The sequence below is a fragment of the Peromyscus californicus genome, unplaced genomic scaffold (assembly GCF_007827085.1).
Source record: "Peromyscus californicus insignis strain IS unplaced genomic scaffold, ASM782708v3 Scaffold_22__1_contigs__length_63687245, whole genome shotgun sequence".
Lineage (NCBI taxonomy): Eukaryota > Metazoa > Chordata > Mammalia > Rodentia > Cricetidae > Peromyscus > Peromyscus californicus.
The window spans coordinates 14,719,821-14,745,368 of NW_026294525.1; the positions used below are offsets into that span (position 1 = coordinate 14,719,821).

Here is a 25,548-nt window from a genome sequence, read left to right on the forward strand (position 1 = left end):
GGAGGTAGAGGCAGGAGGATCAGGAGTTCAAGGTCATCTTTGGCTTACATGACAAGTTTGAGACTAGCCTATGCTACATGAGACCCTGTCTCAAAAAAAAACAACAAAATAGATTATTTATTTACTTGTGCTTGGAATTGAACACAGGATATCACACATGCTAAGTATAAACTATACCATTTAGTCATTTCCCATAATATTCCACTGTGGGTTTTTTTGTTTGTTGTTTGTTCCTTTGTTTTAAGCATAGTGATACTGGCTGTAGTGATTTGAAAAAGAGTGGCCCTGTAGACTCATATCTTTGAATGCTTAGTCACCAGAGAGTGGAACTCTTTGAAAGGATTAGAAGGATTAGGATATGTGGCCTTGTTGGAGACAGTGGGTCACTGGAGGTGGGCTTTGATGTTTCAAAAGCCTGTACTAGGCCCAGGATCCCTCTCTTGGCCAGTGGATTAGGATGTAGCTACTGCTCCAGCATCCTGTGTGTTAACCATGCTTCCTGCCAAGATGAAATGGGCTAAACCTGAAACTGTCAGCAAGCCCCCAATTAAATACCTTCTTTTATAAGAATTACCTTGGTCATGGTTTCTCTCCACAGCAATGGAACAGTGACTAAGTGACAATGCCCAAAATTTCTTGGTTTTCATGATAAAATAAAAGAAATTACCCTTTTAATAATACCTTATTAAGGTAGACTAAATCACAAAATCATAAACTCTCATGTTCTGCCCAATGCTTTGCCCTCCCCCTCCCTACACCACTGTCCCAGTTCATCCCACAGGCAAATCAACATTTGAACACTTCCACAAGACATTTCCACCAGTTGGTATTTGGGACTTTTCCTTTTACATTCTGGCAAGATCTTGGAACGCATCACTACCCCCATTCTCCTTGGCCGTCTGTTGTTAGTGGACGATTTCAAGTCTTCCAGGGTTTACTCTTGTCCTAAGTGAGCATCTGTCCCTTGAAACTTGTCCCCATGATAGCTCTCTTTGAAATCCTAGAGAAGGAGTGCAAATAATCTTTCCCAGATCCCTTGCTTTTCTAATCACTATAACTTTATGTGTTGATGCTTATGTTCCAAAAACATCAAAAGAATTGTCTGCGACTCTGTGGCCTCCCTTAGTCATGTATGGCATCTGCTATACATTATATGGAATAAATGAAAATGTTCCTATCACACCATCATTTTTACCAGGAGTCACCAGCACTATTAATACTGTAATGGTTGTCAATGTTTATCTGTTTATTCTCTACCCACACTATCTGTGGTGATTTTTTTTAATTGCCAAAGGCTATTTTCTGATCTTTCCATTTGTGATTCCCATTCTGCCTTAACATTCTATTTTACTTTAGAGAACAATTTCTCCATCTTTGGCTTGTCTTTGTATGTAGTAAGTCAGATATCTCCTGTATAGTCTTTTTGACACTGTGAGAAACATGTACCTTGCTTTGACATCATTGTGCGCTGTGTAAAATTCACATTGTGTTTGCACCCTTAGGCCTTCCAGCAGGAGATCTCGCTGAACCACAATAAGATCGAGCAGATCATTGCCCAGGGGGAGCAGCTGATCGAGAAGAGCGAGCCCCTGGATGCGGCTGTCATTGAGGAGGAGCTGGATGAACTCCGACGTTACTGCCAGGAGGTCTTCGGACGTGTGGAAAGATACCACAAGAAGCTGATCCGCCTGCCCGTACGCAGCACTTACCTCTTTCTCATTAAATCTCGAGAGGAGCAGTTGTGTGGGATTGGGTAGCATAACACGGCCAGGAGTCCAGCGTTTGGAAGCAGTGTGTCTGGGTTTGTTCCAAGTGTTGATACCACTGTCTATGTAACCTGGAACAAACTGCTTTACCTCACCTCAGTTTTCCCAACCCTAAAATGGACTTATTCATAGTCACTACCTTGTAGGGAGAACTGCTTTGTTCATTCAGTGAGTGACCGTGTATTTTTACAAAGACTTGGGCCAACTGCATGGCATACCTCTTCTATGGAAGGTGAAGTAGCTTTGAGAAAAAATAATGAGGAGATGAAGAAAGATGTGTAAGCAGTTGCTCAGCTCATGAGATTATTTTTTAATAAATCTTTTTCCTCCATTTTTTTTCTACTTGCTACCACAATTTCATTTCACTTGTAGAGGTTTTGTTATATATCACATTTGAAACTTTTTGTGATAAAAACATGTTTTTAGCTAGCATATGGAACCCAAAGGATAATGGGTCATCTTGTGCCAGCTGAATTGGAGGCATGCTACTTGGTCCTTTATTTCTATTACTTTTCATTTCATTTTAATTTAATATTATTTAATTTCCTATAATGATTCCGTGGAGTAGGTTTTAATATAGTCCCACCCTGCCAGTGATAAACTGACGCTGAAATAGATGAATATATAAGGTATTTTGAAAGTGTCTTAGGGTTTCTATTTCTATTGGTGTCCAAGAGACACCATGACCACGGCACCTCTTACAAAGAAAGAACATTTAACTGGAGTGGCTTTACAGTCTCAGAAGTTTAGTCCATTATCATCACAGTGTGACACAGGGGCATGCAGGCAGACATGGTGCTGGAGGAGCTGAGAGTCCTACATCTTGACTGGCAGGCAACAGGAAGTGATCTGTCTCACTGGGTATACCTTGAGTATAGGAGACCTCAAAGTCGATCCACACAATGGCACACATCCTCCAATAAGGCCACACCTACTCCAACAAGGCCACACCTCCCGTTAGTGCCACTCCCATTGGGGGCCATTTTCTTTCAAACCACCACAGAAAGTAATGAGGAAGTTCCAAGCTATGTGCTGATAAAGTTAACTCCATGTGGACAGCAGGATGTGCTGGCATTTGCTGAAGGTCACACCTCTTTGGAGTAAGAGGAAACTCCTATTCCTGCAGTAACAGAGTTGGTGTGACTTCCCTTTTAGCTACCGGATGATGACCATGACCTCTCAGATCGAGAGCTAGATCTCGAAGACTCCACGGCTCTTTCAGACCTACGCTGGCAGGACCCCTCTGCAGATGGCATGCCCTCCCCACAGCCTTCCTCCAACCCCTCCCTCTCCCTCCCTCAGCCCCTCCGGAGTGAGCGGTCAGGGCGAGACACTCCAGCCAGCGTGGACTCCATCCCCCTGGAATGGGACCATGATTACGATCTCAGTCGGGACCTGGAGTCAGCGTCACGAACTCTGCCCTCAGAAGATGAAGAGGGCGAGGAAGACAAAGAGTTCTACCTCAGGGGAGCTGTTGGCTTGTCAGGTAGGAGATCAAACATCCTGTTGAGAATCTGTGTGAGGGACACACTGGCTCCCTGGACTCATCATGCCTGAAGATGTGCTATATAAGTTCTGTGTGTATATACGGTCACACAGGGACATCATAGGACACCTGACCTAGGGCTGGGGAGAGCATTTTGAGTGAGACTAGAGGGATAATGGGTCTGTGAGGTGAACGTAGTAATGCAGAGGAAGGGGGAGAGAGAGGAGCCCTTGCCTGGTTAGTGATCAGCCTCGGTGCTTTGGGTCATCTGAAACTTGTCAAGAATGAGAAGGTTATGTTGAAAAGCATGGAGTGGGCACAATTGAAACTGGAAAAGTGAACAAGGGTCTGGCCATGAAGTGACCAGTCCACTATGGAGAGGAGTTTGGCCCTTATCCCAAAGACCATAGGGATCCACTGGAAGATGAAAGGAGAGGTGACCAACTGATTATTTTCCTAGTTTATTTGGATGTAGGCTCTGTGGACAGAACACAGATCGGAGATAAGAGAGTTTAGATGGATGTGATTGATGAGCATGGATGATGATCTCTAAGCCTGGATCAAGGAAACAGCCCTAGAAAGGGGTGGTAAATCATGAGAAATGAATCCTCCCCTTACCAGCTAAGTGAAGAGAGATGGAGGAGACTCTGGGTTAGGCATCTAAGTGGAAGACGAAAGTGCTCCAAGGCTCTGAGACAAATGAGAAAGAGAAAACACGGTGTGCCTGGGCGAGGGTGGCAAGTTGTGGAGGCACAGACATCAGTTGTATTCATCCCTATTTTGAGATATTTATAGAACTTCCAGACCCTACAGTTTAGAAATAGACACATGGGTCTGGATCTATATCTAAAGACATATATTAGGTAGGACTTCTCCTACGTGTAACTAGGGATTCTCTGAGTGCATGGGAGGAATCATGGGGGAAAAAGCATCTAGAGAGAAACAGAGAGAACAAAGTAAAAAAAATCTAAGAAGACCTTATAGAAGGTAAACAGAAGCAGAAGATAATCAGAGAACAGTGCTGTCCATGCCATGTACCATGTGGCCCTCGGCCAGCATGACTAGAAAGCACTGCACTGTGATCGCTGTAACTGGGTTGACTATTGATAGAAAATGCACTTATAGGCATGGACCAAATTTCAAGACTTAGTACAAATAATGAACACAAACTATTAGTGCTCTTCATATTAATTACATACCATATTTTAGCATTAAACCGGTCTACCTGTTTATTACTATCCTAATGTGGCTACTAAGCCTTTACATTTCCATATAGGGCTCACATACAGTTCTAGGAATAGTGCCCCCTCTAAAAGCTGCCTTTGAGGAAATTCCTGTTCTAATCCAGGCGTGGAGTCATGCATCTGTAACAACGCAGCATTCAAGAAGTGGATACGGGAGCATCGAAAGTGTAGAGTAATCCTCTGTAACTGTCTTAGTTACTTTTCTGTTGCTGGGCTAAAACACCATGACCAAAAGCAACTGGAGGAAAAAGAGTTTATTTTGGCTTCTATTTCCCGAGGGATAAGGATCCATCATGGCTGAAAAGGCATGGCATGGGAGTAGGAGCAAGAAAGAACCTGGCTGGTTACATTGTCATCCATGCACAGGAAGCAAAGCCTGAGAACAGGAAATGGGATGAGGCTATAAACTTATCAACGCCCGCCCCCAGTGAGGTGCTTCCTCTAACAAGGCTCCACCTCCTAAAGGTGCCACAGCTTCCCGCTAGAGCACCACAAACTGGGGCCCAAGTGTCCAGATACATGAGCCTGTGGGGGACGTTTCTCATTCAAACCACCACAGCTACAAAGTAAGCTGGGGACTTGAAGAGCTGTGCTGTATGAGACCCTCTCTCAAAGCAGACATGCTAACAAAGGGACCCCTCTCCTGCCACTTAGTGTCTTTCTAGGTTTGCATGAGGAACTACATTCCTCTAGACATTTGTCTTCCCATCTATAAAATGGAAATAATACTGCCAGGCTCTCTTAGGGTTCCTGTGAGGGTAGAAGTGCTTTAAACCGCGGCTGCCTTAGAAAACACTCAGTCGATAGGAATTCTTAGCATTAGGATTCGTTACAGAAAGCCTTTGGCGAGTATGCACTCTTTCCCTGCCGTGCCAGCGGCTGTCAAGAACAACTAATGTCTTTTTTCTTAGGCAAGCTACTTTCCTGCCACAAGGGAATCGAGGTGTCCAGCACATAGCTGTCAACTTAGACTGTGCTCTTTTTACAGATGTAGTGATCCCTGAGAACCCCGAGGCCTATGTAAAACTCACAGAAAATGCAATCAGAAATACTTCTGGTAGGCACGAAGAATGGGAGTGAGCCTCCCACGCCGCCTTACAACAACCCCCCTCTCTCAGCATAGCTTCTCTCTGCCTCTCACAGCTTTGGGGCTCTAGCATGCCAAGACACAAACCCTCTCCTCTCTTCCTCTTGCATTAGGAGAAAAAAAAAATCTGCTGGTTGATCAACACCAAGAATATGATCTCCATAACCAGGTCATGAAATAGCTCCTCGACTTATCAAGTGCTAATCGGTGTCATTACAGAGAGAACTCAATGCCCAGGGACAGCTGAGAATATGAGGCAAAAGGTCTCACTGAGCCTGTGTGCTCTTCTCTTCCCCTTGGAGGAAGCGGGCATTAGCTGTGCAGTGTGTGATCTGCTACTGGCTGGACAAATGCCACTGGGCAGACCCTCTACCACAGCCTCTTGTGAGGGTGTGGACACATTTCAGCAGATGAAACATTTCCTTTTCATTTAAAAAGTAGTACCTCCTCAGATGAGAAATGCTCACCATAATATTGTAATCCTTAGATGGCCATTTAGAACTACTTTTGAAGGCAGGAGAGTTGAAAAGAGAAACCAGTTTTGCTCAAGGTTGTGTGAGATCCTGTCCATACTTAAGCACACTGAAGGTCTGAGTCAGTGCTTGGGGCGTGTGTCAGACCATCAACATAAGTAGGAGTCATAGTCTGGTTTATACCAGTCTGAAGTTTCTGAGGACCAACACAAGGACGGAAACCAAGCTAGCTTTATAGCGACATTCTCAATGATTTCCAGCTAGTGGTCTCTAGGTAGATTTAAGAATACATTTTATAAGGCTTAATTTATTTGTTGTTTCCACCCAGTCTTAGTGCTACTCAGGTGATCAGTATTCTTGTTCAGCAATGACTGTAATAGGCATGCAGATATGTATCTGCGAACACACACACACAGGCACACTGTAAGTTGAAAGATCTTAAGAGATGAACCAGGACCCTAGGTAGTGAAGAAGAACATGCCGAAGGGAGAGACAGAAGCTTAGCTTGTCCCTGGTCTAGTTTCAGATAGCCCATAAAAAGCAAAGTGTTCCTCTCTGCATGTCTATTCCGAGCTAGCCTTTTCTTGGTTAACTTGAATCCGTGCTCAAGTGAATGATGCAACCAGGGATTTCAGTGGCATCTCTGGTATCTCTGAGGTGCAAATCTGACGGTGAATGCTTCCCTGCTAGCTAAGTGAGCGTGGGACACATCTGTTTCTTGGTGCCTGGGACATGGCTGGTACCTCTTCAGGTTCCTAGGAAGGCCTTCCACTGTGTCTACCACTCAGATGGTCATGGGACTGGCTAGAGGATGGAGCAGACAGCCAAGGCTGTTTGGGATCCACTGCAGAGTTCTCTGCCAAGGCCAGGCTGCTGAGTCTCCTTAGAAAACACACTCATTGGCTTGGCCCCTTAAATGTCTAACCCTCTGGCAGGATAGCACTAAATCTGCTTTATGATTCTCCCAGCACACACCCTTTCTGCTTCGCCATAGCTGAAATGCTTTCTGAGACCTCTTGATTGAAAAGCTTGAAATAAGTGGAACATTGTGATCCATTAAAGACCCTTGTGGTTGCCACCACAGGGGATCCCAGCTCATTGGAGTCACAGATGAGGCAGCTGGACAAAGCCCTGGGTGATGGCCGCTTCCAGATTCAACAAACTGCAAATATCCTCAGAAGCAAAACTCCCACAGGGCCAGACCTGGACACCAGCTACAAGGGCTATGTGAGTATTCCAACCAGTATGCTTCTTGACCTGGACCTGGAGTAGAACTCCGACCAAAAACAGTCCATTTGTTTGCAGCATGAGGGCTCTGTGAGGTCTCAAGTACAGAGGTGCCCTTGAACTCATAGACATGGATGTGGAAAACAAAACCCCATTGTTTGAAATTACTTTTTGAAAGAACCTGATCTGTTTGCAGACCTTGGAGTCCATTGTCGTGACCAGCCTGTTGCTTGTCACTGAGCATTTAGTATGATCCATTTAGCTTAAGACAACAGCATCCTTTCCCTTCCAAAGATCACGAGGTGCCTGTCCAAATTCAGCTAATAAATTTTGAAGCATAGTTATTCCCGGATTACTAACATGAGATTTTTTTGTTGCTGTTGTTTTTTTAGTTCGTTTAATGACCTTGGGAGTGTTTGTAATCTTCTGCTTTTAATCGGGGGAGATTTTGCAATGCTGGGAACTGAACCTTGCATACATGAGGCTGAGCTACGTCCCAGCCTCACCTCCTGCATTGTGGGTGCTGCCTAGGGCAAACTGCAGGAGAAGGCAGCAAGGGATTACTTATCTTAGCAGCTCTGTGTTTTCAATTGCTAGTGTCTCCAGTACAATCTATTTATTCTAGTCACAGACGGAGGAATGAATGCTGTTGTCAGCGACATACCTATACATAGTTTAAACGGGGAGTTTTCATGTAAATCTCTCCCCTAGCTCTTGGTCAAAAGGAACAGACAGTTCATTCCTAATGGTCTCATCACATCTCACAGGCTCTGTATTTTGGAATCAAGGAGAAAGCTGTTCTAGCTGCACATGCTGTTACCCATACCCTCCTTCTCTAGCATGAAACCTCTTTTTAAAGTGCAGCACAAGGGCTGGAGATGCGGCTCAGTGGTAAAGTGTTTGCCTGGCATGCTCAAGGACCTGGGTTCAATCTCCAGCACCGTATAAGATAAAAATCAAGTGTAGCATAGCTTTATGATGACCGTGTTGACATCACTGAGATGACACTTAACCTCAACCAAAAGTAGCAAAAAGTAACAAAGACACTGTGATTGTGAGAAACACAGAGAGCTAAGATTACACTTTACCCACAAGAATGTGTTGAGGTTTTTCTTCTGTTTCATTTTACCTTGTGTTATTTTGTTTTTCTTTATTTTGAGGCAGATTCTTGTCATATAGCCAGGCTGGTCTCCAGCTCCTGGTCTGTCTCTCTCTGCCCACTGAGTGCTAGGGTCACACTCACGTGCCAGCATGCCCGGGATCACACTTACATGCCAGCATGCCTAGGATCACACTTATGTGCCAGCATACCTAGGATCACACTTATGTGCCAGCATGCCTAGCTATATTTTCTTCCTTTGAATAATGAATTTTTTTTGAGGTTTGAATTTAGTCCCTTGATGACTATTAAACATGGCTATAAATTTTCTCGTAAAACAGCTGGCTTTGATATTGCTCTGAACTCTTAAATATTTCAGTTGTTTAATGTAAAAGTTGTCCCCGTGAGATTTGTGGTACTATCAGTGTTTCTACATTTAGGTTTGTGAAAGAGAAGGAAAAGACGGCTTGCCAAAACGTACTGCCTTACCAGCGGAGGATTCCAGACTTTACATTCCGGATCAGTTTGATCTGTTTAGATTCATATAAAACAATGGTTCCGAACCTTCCTGATGCTGCAACACTTTAATACAGTTCCTTGTGTTGTGGTGACCCCCCCCCCCCCAGCCATAAAAGTATTTTCGTTGCTACCTCATAACTGTAATTCTGGGACTGTTAGGAATCATAATGTAAATATCTGTGTCTTCTGATGGTCTTAGTCGACCCCTGTGAAAGCTTCGTTCTACCGCCTAAGAGGTCGAGACCCACAGGTTGAGAACCACTGACATAAAAGAAGTTTCAAGGTTTTCACATGTCTATCTTGCCTGCAAAGTGTGTCTTTAAGGGTCTGCACGTGCGTGCGTGCGTGCGTGCGTGCGTGCGTGCGTGCGTGTGTGTGTGTGTGTGTGTGTGTGTTTGTGTGTGTGTGTGTGCACGCGCGCGCGTTGACACAGCATAGTTTTGAATTCTATTTATTTATTTATTTTTACTGGAGTGACACCGAGTAGTAAAACACAGCCGCCGCCCTGTTGAGGGACCACAAAGATCTTTCCCCAAAGCACTTGGTACCTGTGAGGACTGTGGGCACAGGGCTGATTTTGCGTGTGTTTAAACAGATGAAGCTGCTGGGTGAGTGCAGCGGGAGCATAGATTCCGTGAGGAGGCTGGAGCACAAGCTGGCAGAGGAAGAGAGCGTTCCTGGCTTCGTTAACCTCAACAGCACCGAGACTCAGACAGCCGGTGAGTGATCCACAAGATCCCAAATCACCGCGTCACGCCAAGTTCCACCGAGCGGCTTAGCCTCCCTCTACACCAGCTTATCCCACGACAGAAAAGGGAGACAGTGTGTCATAGTGTGTCCTCTGCTCCATTTATCCGAATGTACAGTGTCAGTTTCTTGTCCCTCTACAGTATCTTATCCCCTGACAGATGAGGGCAACAGAGTGTCATAGTGTGTCCTCTGCTCCGTTTATCCAAATGCCCTGTCCAGTCTACATTGCCCGTTTCTTGTGTATGTTTTCAGAAAACTCTGTAGAAAGAAGTCAAGGATGGATTGATCTCCTCACACACTGTTTATGTTTTTCATAACGCTTGTCACAGTGTTAAATTCTATGTAGAAAATGTGCTTTACACCACAGTCATTAGAGATACAGAGGAAAGCAGAGCCATTGGACCCCTTTAGCCCTTACTACAGGTGGCAACAGAAATGATCAGAGGTATTACTGTCCTTTCCGTTGCCCTATAAAGTTAGCCACCAGGTATCTCTGAAGTGTTTCCTGAACCTCACCGGGACAGAACTCCTGCTCACCATTCTGTGCCTGCCCTGCCAGGTGTGATTGACCGCTGGGAGCTCCTCCAGGCCCAGGCACTGAGCAAGGAGTTGAGGACGAAGCAGAACCTTCAGAAATGGCAGCAGTTCAATTCAGACCTCAATAACATCTGGGCCTGGCTAGGTGAGACCGAGGAGGAACTGGACCAGCTCCGGCACCTGGCACTCAGCACCGACATCCACACCATCGAGTGTCACATCAAAAAGCTCAAGGTACCGGCTCTTGCCTTCCTTTTGACAGTTACACTCGCTCGTGGAGCCTTGGGAGACCCCGGCAGACCTGGGACTTCACTTTTCTTGGGGGCTCTATAGCTCCTATGATTTTTGTCTGGAGGACATAAAAAAACTTTTTGTTTGTGACAGTCTGCAGATCAGTAACTAGGCTACACTGACTGGGTGTCCCCCAAGCCCCAGCCATCTTCCTGTCTCCACCCCCAGCTTGGGAGTTACAAGCATGCACCCCCACACCAGGCTTTTTTATGTGGCTTCTGGGGATTGAACTCAAGTTCTGCCTTTAACAATGGGGCTCTATCCCCAGCTCTGAGTAAAACATTTTCAAGGGTCTTGAAAGTGCTTTTGAAAATGTTTCCAGTGTTGTCTTTACTTGATTACTCTCTTTAGGAGCTCCAGAAAGCCGTGGACCACCGCAAAGCCATCATCCTCTCCATCAACCTCTGCAGCTCAGAGTTCACCCAGGGGGACAGTAAGGAGAGCTGCGACCTGCAGGATCGCTTATCCCAGATGAACGGGCGATGGGACCGAGTGTGCTCCCTGCTGGAGGACTGGCGGGGCCTGCTTCAGGATGCACTCATGCAGTGCCAGGTTGGTAGGGCTTTGGGCGGGCGATGACAGCAGGCCAGATACTGACGTTACAGTTGCTTGAAGGATGTGGCTGCTCTCCGGAGCCGGCGTTGGAAGGAGGTAGCTTTTCTTACCATTGCGGAACCTATACCTGTCACCTGCGTTCAAGGAGCTTTGTCTCATCGTCTATCTAGATGAAAAGCCAATGCTCACCAAGTTGACAATCCTTCTTTGATGGATTCAGTTATTTCATTTATTCGTTCAAAACATATTGACCAACATTTTAGGCAGATAGGTTTTGCACAACAAGGCGAGCATTACAGATATTTATTTATCCATTTATGACTGCATTTACTGAGCTCCCTCTGTGTGCCAGGTAAATCTCCCAGCAGTTATGCCTAGCCTTTGCTTCTATTAAAAAGACAACAGCAACGGAATAGGAGAAACTGACAGGATGGCCCAGTAGGTAAGGATGCCTGCCACCAACTTGGAATTCCTGTGGCAGAAGAAGAGAACTGGCCACCTGAAAGTTGTCCTCTGACCTCTACCTGTGTGTCATGGCATAGAAATGCCCTCCTCCTCCTCACACAAATAAATAAATATACTAAAACACTTAAGGTAAGGAAATAGTTATTCAAGGATTTATAAACATGGGTATGGCAGTAGTGGAGAAAAACCATTCCAGGAGGAAGGGCCAAGAAATCCTGTGGCTGTTTGACCGGTGGTGGGAGGATGTTGCTCTGAAGGAGTTCAACAGCTCAGAGGTCCATGAAGTATGCAAAGGTGTTGTCTCTCTAAGAGTAGTGGGAAGATGGTGGCTTGACCAGATGATAGCCAGCAAGGCAGGAAGTGATCAGAAGAAGGTCAAGGGCCAGGGGGCTCTGCCAGCCTTCGGATTGTATGGGATAGGATAGGGCAGGGTGTGAAGCTTCCGGGGAAGTGGGTGTGCCTGCCACTGTTCCCCGCCCCCCGGGTCTACTGCAGACAGCGCCTTTTACGCAGGGGCGCATCAAGAACAATGTCCGGGCCGGGCGGTGGTGGCGCACGCCTTTAATCCCAGCACTCGGGAGGCAGAGCCAGGCGGATCTCTGTGAGTTCGAGGCCAGCCTGGGCTACCAAGTGAGTTCCAGGAAAAGGCGCAAAGCTACACAGAGAAACCCTGTCTCGAAAAACCAAAAAAAAAAAAAAGAACAATGTCCGGGAAGCGCATAAGAAAATGAATGAAGAGGACGCAGGACTGAGCCTTGTTTTAACACGGAAAAATCTGAGCACACACAAGAGAGTTGTTTCTGTTCAAATCACCCATCAGTGTTGCTGTTGTTTCGTTTCTCAGAAATTAAGTGTTTTATGTCAGTGTGCTTCCTGTCTAAATGTCCCCACGAGGGATAAATTAGATGCTCTAGGTAAGAAGATGAACTCATGCCATGTCAGTTATAACAGCACCAGGGCTGCTGAGATCAGGCCAGAGCTACCATACCTCCTAAAACAAGCCGGGGCCTTTCTCCGAGAGGGGTTGGGTACTGGTCACTAGGGTGCTGTGTGTTTCCCGATGACAGCCATGAATGGAATTGAAAGAGATTCTAGGAAAATGTCCCATCCACAGTTATTTAGTGCTCTGTGTTTGTTTGATAGGATTTCCATGAAATGAGCCATGCTTTGCTTCTCATGCTGGAAAACATCGACAGAAGGAAAAATGAGATTGTCCCAATTGATTCTACCCTTGACCCAGAGATACTTCAGGACCGTCACAAACAACTCGGGGTGAGATTCTAGATTTTTTTTTTTTTTAAACAAAGATACATTGACAAGAAAAACTTTTGGCTGGGCAGTGGTGGCGCACACCTTTAATCCCAGCACTCGGGAGGCAGAGGCAGGCGGATCTCTGTGAGTTCGAGGCCAGCCTGGTCTACACAGAGTGAGTTCCAGGACAGGTACCAGAAGCTACACAGAGAGACCCTGCTTGAAAAAAGAAAGAAAGAAGGAAAGCAAAAGAGAGAGAGAAAGAAAGAAAGAAAGAAAGAAAGAAAGAAAGAAAGAAAGAAAGAAAGAAAGAAAGAAAGAAAAAGAAAGAGAGAAAGAAAATTTTGCATGCTCTTAACTTATGCTCTACCTAAAGTCTCTTTAATTTTGTAGGGTTTCTAGTCATGAAGCAAATATGTAAAATCACACCTGCCAACATGATTGCCCATTGCTCAATTGTTCTAATCTTAAGTGTTCTTTATCTCAGTTACTTTGTGTCTATCAAGGTAGCCTTTTTAGTGAATTAATTATACTTACTTTTGATCCAAACTTTGTATGCTCCATCTGTAGCCTTGAAATGTAGGTGTGGGTTTCTTCTCCTGTTGCTATAATAAAATACTCAGACAAAAGCCCCTGAGGAGAGAAAATGGTTCCTGGCCCATAATTCAAGGATACAGTCCATCATGGCAGGGAGGTCGAAGCAGCTGGCCGCATGGCATCCACAGCCAGGAAGCAGAGAGTGGATGGATGGATGCTAGCACTCAGCTCTGGTTCTCCTTTTATGCAATCTAAGGTCCCCTTCCCAGGGAATTGCCCCTCTCGCTATTAAGATGGGTCTTCACAAACGAGTGAATTCAGTCAAGATAATCCAACTGTCAAGTTGTCAGTTAACACTAACTACCACGGTGTATTTAGTGCCTTATGGGAAAACTGAAATTAAAGCTACTAAGTTGAGGAGAGACAGTTAAGTAGATTTGAGAGGAATCAAATATTCCGGGTGAGACACAAACCTGGCTGGCAAGTTTGCAGAAAGCCATGAGATAGTTTACCGTCATTATCTTACAAAACCAAGACATATCTGTTTCTTAGAAGCATTTTCTGGCACTAAATTCAACCAGAAATATACCGTGCAAATTCATACACAGGGCTGTTGAGACAATTTAACATACAGTGTAGCTAGGTAATTCTTATAGATGATAAGGAAGCAGACTTGAGTTCCATCAGGAGAACATACTTTGTATCTGATCTGTCTCCATGGTCATACAATGCTATGTCATAGCATTTAGCACTCACTAACCTAAACTATTGAATTGGTGGCTTTCAATTCACTACTAGAGGGATCTTTGAAACCAATAGTGGTACTCTTGTGTTTCTACTCAACCTTGACCTCTGGCAGGTACCTGTGAATGATGACTCACTGAAGAGCATTTTAAAAGATTTAGCTAGATCTCAGAATATGCTAGACATATTTGCATTTTGTTCTACCTAGATTGTAACATTTTGTTTTTCTAACAGATTATCTTAGATCCCATTTGCATAGGACTTTCCCTTGTATCTTCACATCCCTTACTCAGTTTAAAGTTTCCCATAATTCTTACTATAAACCATGTGTTCAGTGAGAAATCTGAGCTTAGAGGGACTTAGAGATCTTTCAGAACATATAGCAAGGTTAGCATGGAATCTCCACATCACATGCTGTGAGCTGCAGTCCTATTTGGAAGCTGAATGTCATGGGAGGTTCAGACACTATGGCCCACATGGGCAACTTCCTCTAAGTGCCAAAACTTCTTAAAGAAATATCTCCTATTATGTACCTAGCAAATAAAGCAGGAGCTGCTGAAATCCCAGCTCAGAGTGGCCTCACTGCAAGACATGTCTCGCCAACTCTTAGTGAATGCTGAAGGTTCAGATTGTCTAGAAGCCAAAGAAAAAGTCCATGTTATTGGAAACCGGCTCAAACTTCTCTTGAAGGAAGTCAGCCATCATATCAAGGATCTGGAGAAGTTATTGGACATGTCAAGCAGTCAGCAGGTAAGCCCTCTGAGACACTGCAGCATCACATCTCCCACAGAACCTGAAGCATCGTATCTCCACCTGCTGTAGAGAGACTCGTATGGACCACTTGTCAGACCCGAGTGGCCGCTCTCCATCACCACTGCCTCGAGAGCTGTCTCGAAATACAAAAGTAGACTCATAAACTTTTATAACAGAACGGTGCTTTTGATTCTGTGAAATCCAAGAGACCTCTTCAACCTGCTAGTGTCAACCCTGTTGCTGTGACTACTGTGGCATTTTATTTCAACTGTTTATTTAAGAAATGACATGTTTTCAGTTAGACAGCTGTCATGGATCAATATAGTCATCGCATGCGGGTTTTTTGCTAAACATGCAGGAGAACGTGAACTCTCCTTTTGAATCTATTTGTTCATTCATTCATTCATTCATTCATTCATTCATTCATTGAAATTGTCCTCGATGTGTTTATTTTGCCCATTTTTTCCCTTAGATCAACTCTATCCTGGTCATATTGTTAGTTTTGAGACTTGTACCTGTAGCTACAGCAGTGCTTGGTAAGATTTACAACATTCGGTTGTGAATTCCTTTCACGAACACAGAGCTGCTCATTCCCCTGGAAGTATTCTAAGCACAGCCTCCCCTGAGTCACAGCAGGGTAGAAGCAGTAGAGTTTTCCTGATTTCACAAAGCGGACTCCTAGATAACTCATTTGTTTCAAACATAAATGAATTGGATTCTGTCTGTCCTGAGTGACCTGTACTTATAAAGGAGACATTACCCCCCGACCTCGCCACCCAGGACCACTATCAACTCACTTGTTTTACAGAAGGGCTAAACTTATGTCAGGACATCCCAATAAACTAGAAGAATTAGATTTCGTTCTTGCCATCACCTTAGGTTTTCTTTATGTCACCTTAGGTCTGAGCTTTATGATGGAGATGTAGAGATAAAGGTGGAGACGGCTGAAGCGGGAAACGCAACAGAGACCCCAGTGCTCGGGGATGTGGAGTTGTTGAATACATCCCTTTCTCTTGCAGGATTTGTCTTCCTGGTCTTCTACAGATGAACTGGACACCTCAGGATCCGTGAGTCCTACATCAGGCAGAAGTACCCCAAACAGACAGAAATCGGTAACTTTCTGCTGGCCCTTTCCAGTTGGTCCATGGGTAGGAAGTGTGGGAAGTTGACAGTTTTTGTGCCTACAGGATCCACAGGCTCAAAACAGGAATCCCCAAACAGGAAAGAAAGGGCATTCACCCATGTAAATTTATGTCTCCAGCCTTGCAGCGCATGTCCTCAGCAATGAAAAAGAGAGTTTTGTTTTGTTTTTAATGGGCTCATTGTGTGGCTAGTATTCAGGAAGAAAAAATAATTTTTTTTTCTTGCTCAAATGGCCATTTCTAGAAATGGCGCTCATGTGTCCCTTTGATGGCTCCTTTCTGCAAACCACCACCAGCATGTCCACTAAACCAAGGTGGGTTGTAGTGCCCGGAAGTACCTCAAAAAGCAGGGGCAAACTGTGAGCATCTTGTGAGTCAGCTGAATTGATAAGATGGAGTTGCATTGACTCTCAAGTGAAGAGGCTTCTGAATGGCGGTGCCCAAGGGCTTCTGGGTACTAACCCTCAGAGGGCGACTACTCAAGCCAACCCCATACACAGCCCACGGTGGGGACTGCCTCACCAGAACACCTAGAGGATTAAAAGGCAAATTCGGCCCCTGCTACCCTCTATACCTCGATTCTCTGTGTAATTAGGAGCTTGTTTTTATTTTTGTTTGATATTTTTGTCTGGCTCTATAAGTATATTCATTCCATTTTCCCTTAGATTTTAGAAGTAATAATTTCATTTGTATTTTTTGTCATATATACTTATGTTCTATGCTGATACATGTGTTATCCTTATTAGAATCTTGTTCTGTTTTTGTTTTACCAACATTCACTAGTTTCCTATAGATCCTAGTTTAAGAATGTGAAGGAATACTGGCTTTTCAATTCAAAATTTAGCCTTGGATTTGTCTTGAGATTTATCTAACCTGTTGGGCTTCCTCTCTACAAAGAACCATCGCGTTTTACTATGAAAATTCTCAATATTGACCGTGCCCTCAAAGTTGCCCAAATGAAAAGACCTCTGTGAATTCTCTCTGAAGTAAGCAGAATGATGAAGTGGATTTCACGTTGAGAATCACTATAAGTGCACAGAGAATCTTCCGTAACACAGTCATCTGCGCTTCTGCCAGGAGGAGTGGGAGAGGCTGTGCCCTTCATGGGTGCATGCCGCCGTCACGACTCGTGTTGGATTCCTGTCTGATACTGTAGATACGAGTCTCTCCCACTCCATCCACTGAAGAAAAGCCAGTTTCCTTGGCGCATGGGTACCGATCATTGCGTTTGATTTGTTTGCCGTTTGCTGCGTTCTTGGTTGTTTTCATTGGTTAGCTTGTCTTTATTTGCCTAGACTGAACATTCTTCTTTCTTTACCCCTGTTCATTGCAAACAGCCACGAGGCAAATGTAGTCTCTCACAGCCTGGACCCTCTGTCAGCAGCCCAAAGAGCAGGTACCTTGTTCTCCTGGTTTCCACCTATTCTAGAATCCCGAGAGGATGATGAAAATTGCCAGTGATTTAGGGAAGCCTCTAATCTGGGTAGTGGAGATACTGCACCATGTCCTAGTCAATTGGAAGAGAAGTCTCCCCCATAGAGAACAGGTCAATCTCGTAGCGAATGGTATTTGTCTCTTCCATCGAAATTTTGTTTGCCTGTATCTACCCTGTCTGGTCCTTTTCATCAAAGGATGCTCTGTGTGTCTATGAATGAATACGTGATTCAATTAGTGGCACAACTGCCATTGACTCACGGCAGATTTTTATCATCCTCTCTCCTTCTAGATTTTACCATAAGGCAGATAATCGATCAATGAATTATTTCACCACTCACAGAACCCACAAATCTGCATAAAATATACTAACATTCCCAATTTTTTGTTTTACCTTCCTGGTTTTATCCAGATTGTGGGTTTTGGATTTTCAAAACGTCAAAGCCTCATTTGGGTGGTTTGTTGTTTTTTGTTTTTCTTTTTTCATTTAAAAATTCCAAAGCACTTTTCTAGACTCTTCTGCCTGCCCGAGCCCTGGGCCACTGGCCTTCTTTGCACTAGGCGAGCTCTTTCACTCTGAATCCAGGATCAGCCCTTGCCCTGCTCAGTCGCCTCCTGAGAGCTGACACCCACAGATGTCACTGCTACCCCTGCCATGCTTGCCTCTGAGGTCCCCATTGTCCCTGCAGTTAGCAACGCTTCGCCTTTTCTGTTGTTGGTGTCATGTTGTGTATACGCCTTTGCCCTGCCGCAGCTCAGCTTACGTTTCCCCAGAAAACCTTTTTCTTCTTTTCTTTTTTTTTTTTGTGAAATGAAAATACTGTACTTGTAGCTGGGTTTTCATTCCAGTCCCAGGCAGTTCCCTGAGAACAATCTGCCCCTCTAGAAACTTATCAGCACTGGGAAGAAATCTGAATGCCTGCAGGGAGGGGTAGAGCTGAGGAAATGCGTAGCTGTAAACAACCCCTGAGTAGCAGTTTTAGTTTACCAGCTGTGCTCCGTGGAGCCAGCTGTCTTATAAGGTCATCCCCGAGCTGAAGGAACACACAGAGCATATTTTTATATGCTTTCTGTTTCAAGTCTCCTTTTACTGTAATTTTTTCTCCCTTTTTTTTTGTTTGAAAACAATGTTGTATTTTTTGTTTTTTTTTAAACAATCTGTAAAAAAATGTCAGTAACGAAATAGAGAATAAACCTCCCGGGGACTCAGGACAATCATGACGGGCCATCTGTGGGCACTCTAATATCCCTTTACCCACCTACAAGAAAAGGCAATCACATGCTCTAGGCAAGGCATTGTGTTATATGATTTCCCTTCTCCCACAAATTTGGATGTGCCATGACCAGAGGTGACAATTGTCCCACAGGATGCCTTTGAGAAAACCTCGGATGCAGGATGCAGTCTCTGATTGACAGTCGTGATGGTGATGACAAGGGAGAAAGCTGTTAGGCAATACCAGGAGTGATTCATCACCCTTGGGTTCACATGTCTGCTCCCCTAACTATTGCACGCTGCCTTGTCACGTAGGTCTTCTGAATATGTCTGAGGTATTGTTTCTTAGGACATCCAAGGCTTCCATGTGCCTAGCAGGGCTTTTGCCAAGGGGTCAGCCCTGTTCTCGCTGTGATACCCACCAGGAAGATCTATCCTGCCCTGCACCGCTAATTAACATCTTTCTGATAATTCACCAGTGCTCACTTGGTTACCTGGGAGGGAACAGATTACAAAGAAACTTCCCCTGAATGACATGCTCCATCAGACACCTTGGCAGACAAGCTGCGGCTGAACGTTCTGGGGTTTAAGTCCATGGCACCGTGGACTGGGTGCACTCAGCCCTGACTATGAGTGCAGAGAGGAACTGAACTTCACTCACAGCCTAGGCTGTCCTGGTGATCCTTGGCATAGAGACCTTGAGTTTGATCTTGCACTTGGTTCAGCAAATTCAAAAGGTTATTGAAGAAACATGGGATTCAGAGACAGATACTGTTTGTTTTCTGAGACTTAAAAGGAACTAATTTGGGAAGGTTTGAAGGGAGAGGTTGCATTTTTTGTTGTTTCAACTCAATGTTAGCTACATTCTCACCTGTTACATATTTCAGTTGAATTTTAAGCTAAGTTAGGTTAAGTAATTTTAATTTTAATGTTCTCATTGAGCGTTGTAATAGTCTAACTCCATGGAGGCCAGTAGTTCCTCAGAGTCTACACTATTTAGGCCCTAAACCTACAAAATCAATACACAATGGTTCCTTCCATTAAGAGATTTGTAATGTATCACAATCCAGAGGTTCCTAGAATCAACTGCAAGGAGCTTCCTAAGAACTTGCTAAAATTATAAGAAACAGAAAAAACAAAAAACAAACAAAAAAAAAACTGTGCCTACATTTATACTAACTCAGATACTGGTGGTTTTTTTATTTGAGATTAAGCAGGTGGAAGTGTGCCTTCAGAACAGCGCTTTTGTTGGTCCAGCTGGTACCTTTTGCCAGCATCTGACTTAAGATTTTATAACCCTGTCACCAAAAAGCCTTCCATACAGATATGCATGGATGAGTAATAGTTTAAAAACTCTGAAGATGGCATGCTAGTTTTCAGCAAGATGGCAAACTATAATTCTCCGTGTGGGATGAATGATGACCTCACTCTATAGTTGAGAACAGCAACAGCAAAAGGCAGAACTACCCGGGGAGCTTTTGGTTTGGGCATCTTCTACATAGAGAATTGAGAACTGGCTGAAGTCCTGGTAGGAGGGACGAGAGACGACCTTTCCAATTGGTTCAAGGTGGTCAAGTACATTGAAGCCAGCCAATGGGGGTTTTCTTTTGTTTGTTCACTAAGAATTCCCATAAGTGCTACTCAGTTTCTGCTGAAATTTATTTCCCAATTCTTTTGGACTCTTCTTGGAAGCCCGTTTGTTCAAAGCATGCAAAGACCCTGAACGTAAAGCATTTCCCTTATGAGGTCAGCTGCCTTCCTGCCCAGGACAGTGGGGGGGGGGGGGGGGGGGGGGGGGGGGGACGGGGACACCAACAGACTTCTCTTTTGCTCTTGTGAAGTAAGCTGTCCCAGTGTTTGGGAGTAAGGAGTCAAACAGTTTGGGAAATAATACCTTTTAAAACACTATTAGTAAATCAAAAATGTTTTCCTGAAAGAATAGACTGAATTCAACAGTTTCCAAGGACATAACTCGGCACACCTCCAGCACAGCCATTCAGAGAATAACTATTAGATGCTGGCATTTATTTAGTACTTAAAGTGTTTCAAGCACCATGCTAAGCATTGTGTGTGTTATCTCAGTTAACCTTAAATCCCTGTGACATGGCTAGATTCCTTGACTTACAGACAAGGACAAGTGATTAGAAATATGAATGCAGGTCTCACAACACTGTGGACCCTACCATAGTAAAACTACACCTCTCTACCTCTGGGGTGTCCATAGTAGGGTAAATCAAGCAATATGTCCGTAGGACCAGGTGAACATTCAATTTGGAATAAGGGAATAATGGAGGCCTCAGCTGATTGTTGCCATTTGTCTTCTGAGCCACATATGAGTAAGTACTGGATTTCAAAAACCATAGATGTATACCTAGAAATTTCTGCATATGAAATTTACCATGTTGCCAGTGCTGGCTAATTGTCAAACACAAACTGAAAATATTTTCCCCTTAGCTTTACAAGATGTATGCATGGAATTACCTCATTATACCTGCCTTGGTCCTGGAGAATTTGGAAAATGAGTTACCTTCTATATGTGAATTCTCGGACCTCTCGGTTCTCTCAGTCACGTGTACTTTTGTGTCGTGTGTTATTATACCCTGCTCTGTCCCTTCCTGTTCTCCTGCCTCCATAAGTGAATGTGTGTTCTAGAAAAAAAATGGCAAAACACCCATTTATCTATCAATTTGAAAGAAGTAGAAGAGAAAGACAGAAGCTATATATATAAAGAGAATAAGCACATGTTATTCTGTGCTTATTCCAGTTTAGATCTCCAGTGACTAAGTTCTTTGGATAGAGTCACACATTTAAGTTTTCCTGCGCAAATGCAGTCTACATTGTCATCCACATCTATGCAAAAGCCCGTGAGGACTAGGAAAGAGTCCTCTTATCACTTTTGCTCGTTCTTCCGTTGAACTTACCAGGACTCTTGGAACTTGGATGATCTCAACTCAATAAGTTAATATTACAAAGGACCCTTTTACTTTGAGATCATTAACCTATTGGAACTAAAGTCTCTAGGACAGAGTCACCCTGATGAAGAAGAACTTTGAAACTTTTGGAATTCTAGTAGTTATTCCAGGTGGGGTGGACACTTCTCTCAGTTGATAGATTGGACATTTCAGTCAACTGCATAGACAAGCCCCTAAGTACTGTATGTTCTCTTTGTCCCAACCTCAGCCCATTAGCTCTCCCTAAGTTGGCATTCCTCAACAGTAGAAGTCAGGGGGCAGTTACATTTTAGTAAAAAATGCCTTGATCTTGTTTAATGTGCCATGTCCTTCAAAAGAGTCTGTCACATGGGAGCCCATGGTCTCCAAAGGAGGAACTTCGGTTCTTGTTAGGAATGAACTGGCCATGACCCAGCCTCTGTTGGCATCCTGATCTTTAACCTCACAGGAGCCAATCATTGATGAAGAGGAGCTAGCCAGCTCTGGTTGATTGAATTATCAATTGTTTGTGGAACTTTGCCCATCACTAAAGTATCCAAATGTCCCCCGATGAAAACACATCAATTAGCTATTCAGTCATGAGGAATGTAGAGTTCTGTTATTGTACTGTCACTTATCCAGTTCTAAGAGTGAGTGTTATTTGTCAGGGACTGTTTCCACATCAACATGTCCTGAAGAATCATATCAAAGAAAAACTCAATGCAGAGTTTGTCCTGTCCTTTTATCTCATATTTCTCAGCACACTTTAAAGCAAATTATTGAATCATATAAGCTGCCAAAGGAAAAAATGGTTTTGGTATTTAATATGCTAAGCTATCCATCTTCTTTGCAAATGAGAAAAGGAAGGCCAGAGACCTAGGTCTAGCCTAGTATATAATGGCTACATACTGGCTACCTGTGCATTCTGCAACTTCCTGGAAATGTAGTCTCCTTATAGTGATAGAATGGCATGTCACCAGTGCCTTGATGACTTGATCTTAAACACAAGAAAATCACTTCCAAATATTTTAGGGCATAAGCCTTATTTGACTCTATGTGTGAAATATATGTAACATAAGTGTGATCTGCATGCCTGTCACTCATGTCACCAACCAATGGATCATGGTATAACAGGGAGTGTGGTAGGCAGGGATCTGGGGAAGATCTTGATAGATTTCTTTTTTAACTGTGTAATTTGACTACTGTTACAGTCAGAGTTCTGGGGCTGGAGAGAGACCTGATGGCTGCGTGCTTGCTGTACAAGCATGAGGGCCTGAATTTGGATGCTCAGCATTTAAGTAGAAAGTGCACCTGCAGCCCTGGTGCTGAGGAAGCAGAGGCAGGATTGGCAGAAGACCGAAGGCAGCTTATTGGCCAGCTAGTCTTGCTGCATCCATGAGTGTGGGTTCAGTGAGAGACCCTGTCTTAGAAAGCAGGGATGTGAGCAAGAGAGGAAGATAGCTGACATCATCAACATTTAGTTCCATGTACACAACCACACACACACATACACACACACACGTTCCATGTGCACAACCACACATCCATACACACACACACGTTCCATGTGCATAACCACACATGCATATACACACACACACACACACACACACACACACACACACGTTCCATGTGCACAACCACACATGCATACACAGACACATATACACAAACACACACACACATGCACACATACACACGTGTTCCATGTGCATAACCACACATGCATACACACAAACACACACACACACACACACACACACACACACATGTTCCATGTGCATAACCACACATGCATACACACACACACAAACACACATACATATACACAAACACACACAAAAAATTGATTTTTGAAGAGAGACTAGGCCCTTAGGAATAAAACTTCTTGATATATATATATATATATATATATATATATATATATATATATATATATATTTATCACTCACAGGATGCTGTTAGGTGTATATGTCCACAAAATATCTCTTGTAAAAAAAAAATCCTTAGCCGTTTCCACAGGTAACCCAACAGAGCATTAGTAACTGCAACGGTCACACCAACTTAGAACAAACCTGCTTCCATATTCAGGACTTTGTAGCCACTGTTTCTTATGAATACCAAAGCCTCTGTGCTTTCTCTAACGCACTTAGAGCAAAGTAGAAAAACCTGGCGCTTTGAATCTAGAAGGTGCTTCAAGGCGACCATCTTTCCTCTCTGGAAAAATAGTGTCCGTTTCTCAAAGCCATCCAGTCGGTGACAGGACCAGATTAAAATCTGCTCTTCGGTGGCCGTGTTCCCTAGACAGACTCCATTGCTATTCTTTGTGCAGCTTTGAAACTGCTTATGCAGAACCAGATGCTGCTGGGGTGCAGGATGAAACCAGGGCTTACTGTGAGATTAAGTAGCTTTCCTGGGTCTGAGCAATGTGACTGGGGCATTTTTGTCCTTATGCTACATAGATTTGATCATATGCAGGATGCTTAGTTGTGGTACACTGTGGGGTTCTGATAATTAATTTTGCCTAACAATGTTTCTTAAAAAAAAAAAAAAAAACTGCATCAAACCATCAAACATCCACATCTTAATTATCCTGAATTTATTTCATTTATACAATTACCGTTATTGATAGAAAAGTTTCCACCAAATTGAGTAAAGGGAGTATAATTTGAGTGCATTTTGTCACCTTTAATTGACTGACTGGATGTTTATTTTTGAGTTAGTGCCCTTTCCAAACACTGTTCCTTTGGTGGTGGGGAAGTGCAGAAGGCTCATAGCTCTTAGGTTGGTGGTCAGGAAATGACATGGGCACCCCGCAGAGGGTTCGCTACTCACTGCCAAGTTGGGTTGTGTTTTGCATGGTCCTTTCCATCCCTGGAAGGCACTAAAGCAAGACACAGTGCCCATCCTGTATTTGAATTGAGTTGTTGATGTCAATTCTTCCCTTAGGTCCACAAAAGGTGGCTGCGATTCCTCCCCTTCTGAACCCAGGCCAGCACGGGTGGGTCGAGCCTTCCTGTTCCGGGTCCTCAGGGCTGCTCTTCCCCTTCAGTTGCTCCTGCTGCTCCTTATTGGACTCACCTGCCTTGTCCCCATGTCAGAGGAAGACTACAGCTGTGCCCTCTCCAACAACTTTGCCCGATCATTCCACCCCATGCTCAGATACACCAATGGTCCTCCTCCACTCTGAAGCAAGATATCCTCCACACAAGTGCTGGCAGCATGAGGGGGAATGGGGCCCAAAACAACCCCCGGCTACCAGACAAGAGTTGGATCTTGGCAGAAGGCCTCTGGTGGCAGCCTGGGCTCTCCTCCATACCCTGGGTGTGAAGATCAAGCCTTTGGACATGGACTGGACACAACAGGGAAAGAACAAACAGAATTGGGACAGTGTCCTTTGACACTCTGAGCCTTAACACTAAAGAGATTAAGTTAAGGACATACAGAGTCCCCTGGACCCATGAGATCCGGGCCTTTGGCATAGCCAATGGTTCTAATGAGCCATCTGGGCAGCTTTCCTATGGTGCTGCTCCATCAACCCAGAATTCACCCTCCTGGGCACCATGTCAGTATCATACAATCTACCAACCTGCTGGAGGCGCGAGAACCTCCTCATGTACCATTTCTAAGATCGTATATGGCAGCTTCCTCCCTACTTTGTTTTACTTTGAGGCATGATGTTTTAACATTGCTTTTGAGGCACAAGCTGTAAATCTGAAAGGCACTTTTTCATAAAAAAAAAAAGTATAAAGAAAACCTGGATGTAATAAATAAGATCATGGAAAGCTTTATGTGAAGAAAATTGAATGTTACAGTATAAAAAAGATATTTATGTATGTACAGTTTGCTAAAGCCAAGTTTTGTTTGTTGATTTCTTTGCATTTATTATAGACACTATGAAGTACTTTGTCTGTGTCTTTTCTTCCTCTAAAACGTAACTTGAATTTTCATTATTCAGTAGAATGCAACATCAATTATCTTTTCGTTGTTATTGTTAAACCATACTTTTTGTGTGATAATACAACTTACATATTACATAACATAT

The 25,548-nt window shown here is 43.9% G+C and overlaps 1 protein-coding gene across 18 annotated transcripts in view; it reads left to right on the top strand.

Annotated features, from left to right (window-relative positions):
- Positions 1-25,407, top strand: part of Syne1 (spectrin repeat containing nuclear envelope protein 1) — a 477,641-nt gene extending 452,234 nt beyond the window's left edge. For 11 of the 18 annotated variants that reach the window (XM_052750933.1, XM_052750935.1, XM_052750936.1 and 8 more), the window contains 12 exons: positions 1,503-1,694; positions 2,922-3,252; positions 5,485-5,553; positions 7,141-7,283; positions 9,497-9,620; positions 10,211-10,422; positions 10,831-11,031; positions 12,643-12,771; positions 14,569-14,781; positions 15,804-15,896; positions 17,264-17,322; positions 24,453-25,407. In XM_052750933.1, coding sequence (XP_052606893.1) covers positions 1,503-1,694; positions 2,922-3,252; positions 5,485-5,553; positions 7,141-7,283; positions 9,497-9,620; positions 10,211-10,422; positions 10,831-11,031; positions 12,643-12,771; positions 14,569-14,781; positions 15,804-15,896; positions 17,264-17,322; positions 24,453-24,693 — 2,007 coding nt within the window. In that variant the 3' untranslated portion in view covers positions 24,694-25,407. The remainder of the gene's footprint in view (positions 1-1,502; positions 1,695-2,921; positions 3,253-5,484; positions 5,554-7,140; positions 7,284-9,496; positions 9,621-10,210; positions 10,423-10,830; positions 11,032-12,642; positions 12,772-14,568; positions 14,782-15,803; positions 15,897-17,263; positions 17,323-24,452) is intronic. The other 7 variants (XM_052750942.1, XM_052750943.1, XM_052750944.1 and 4 more) reach the window with 4 other exon arrangements.
- The last annotated feature ends 141 nt before the right edge of the window (positions 25,408-25,548 follow it).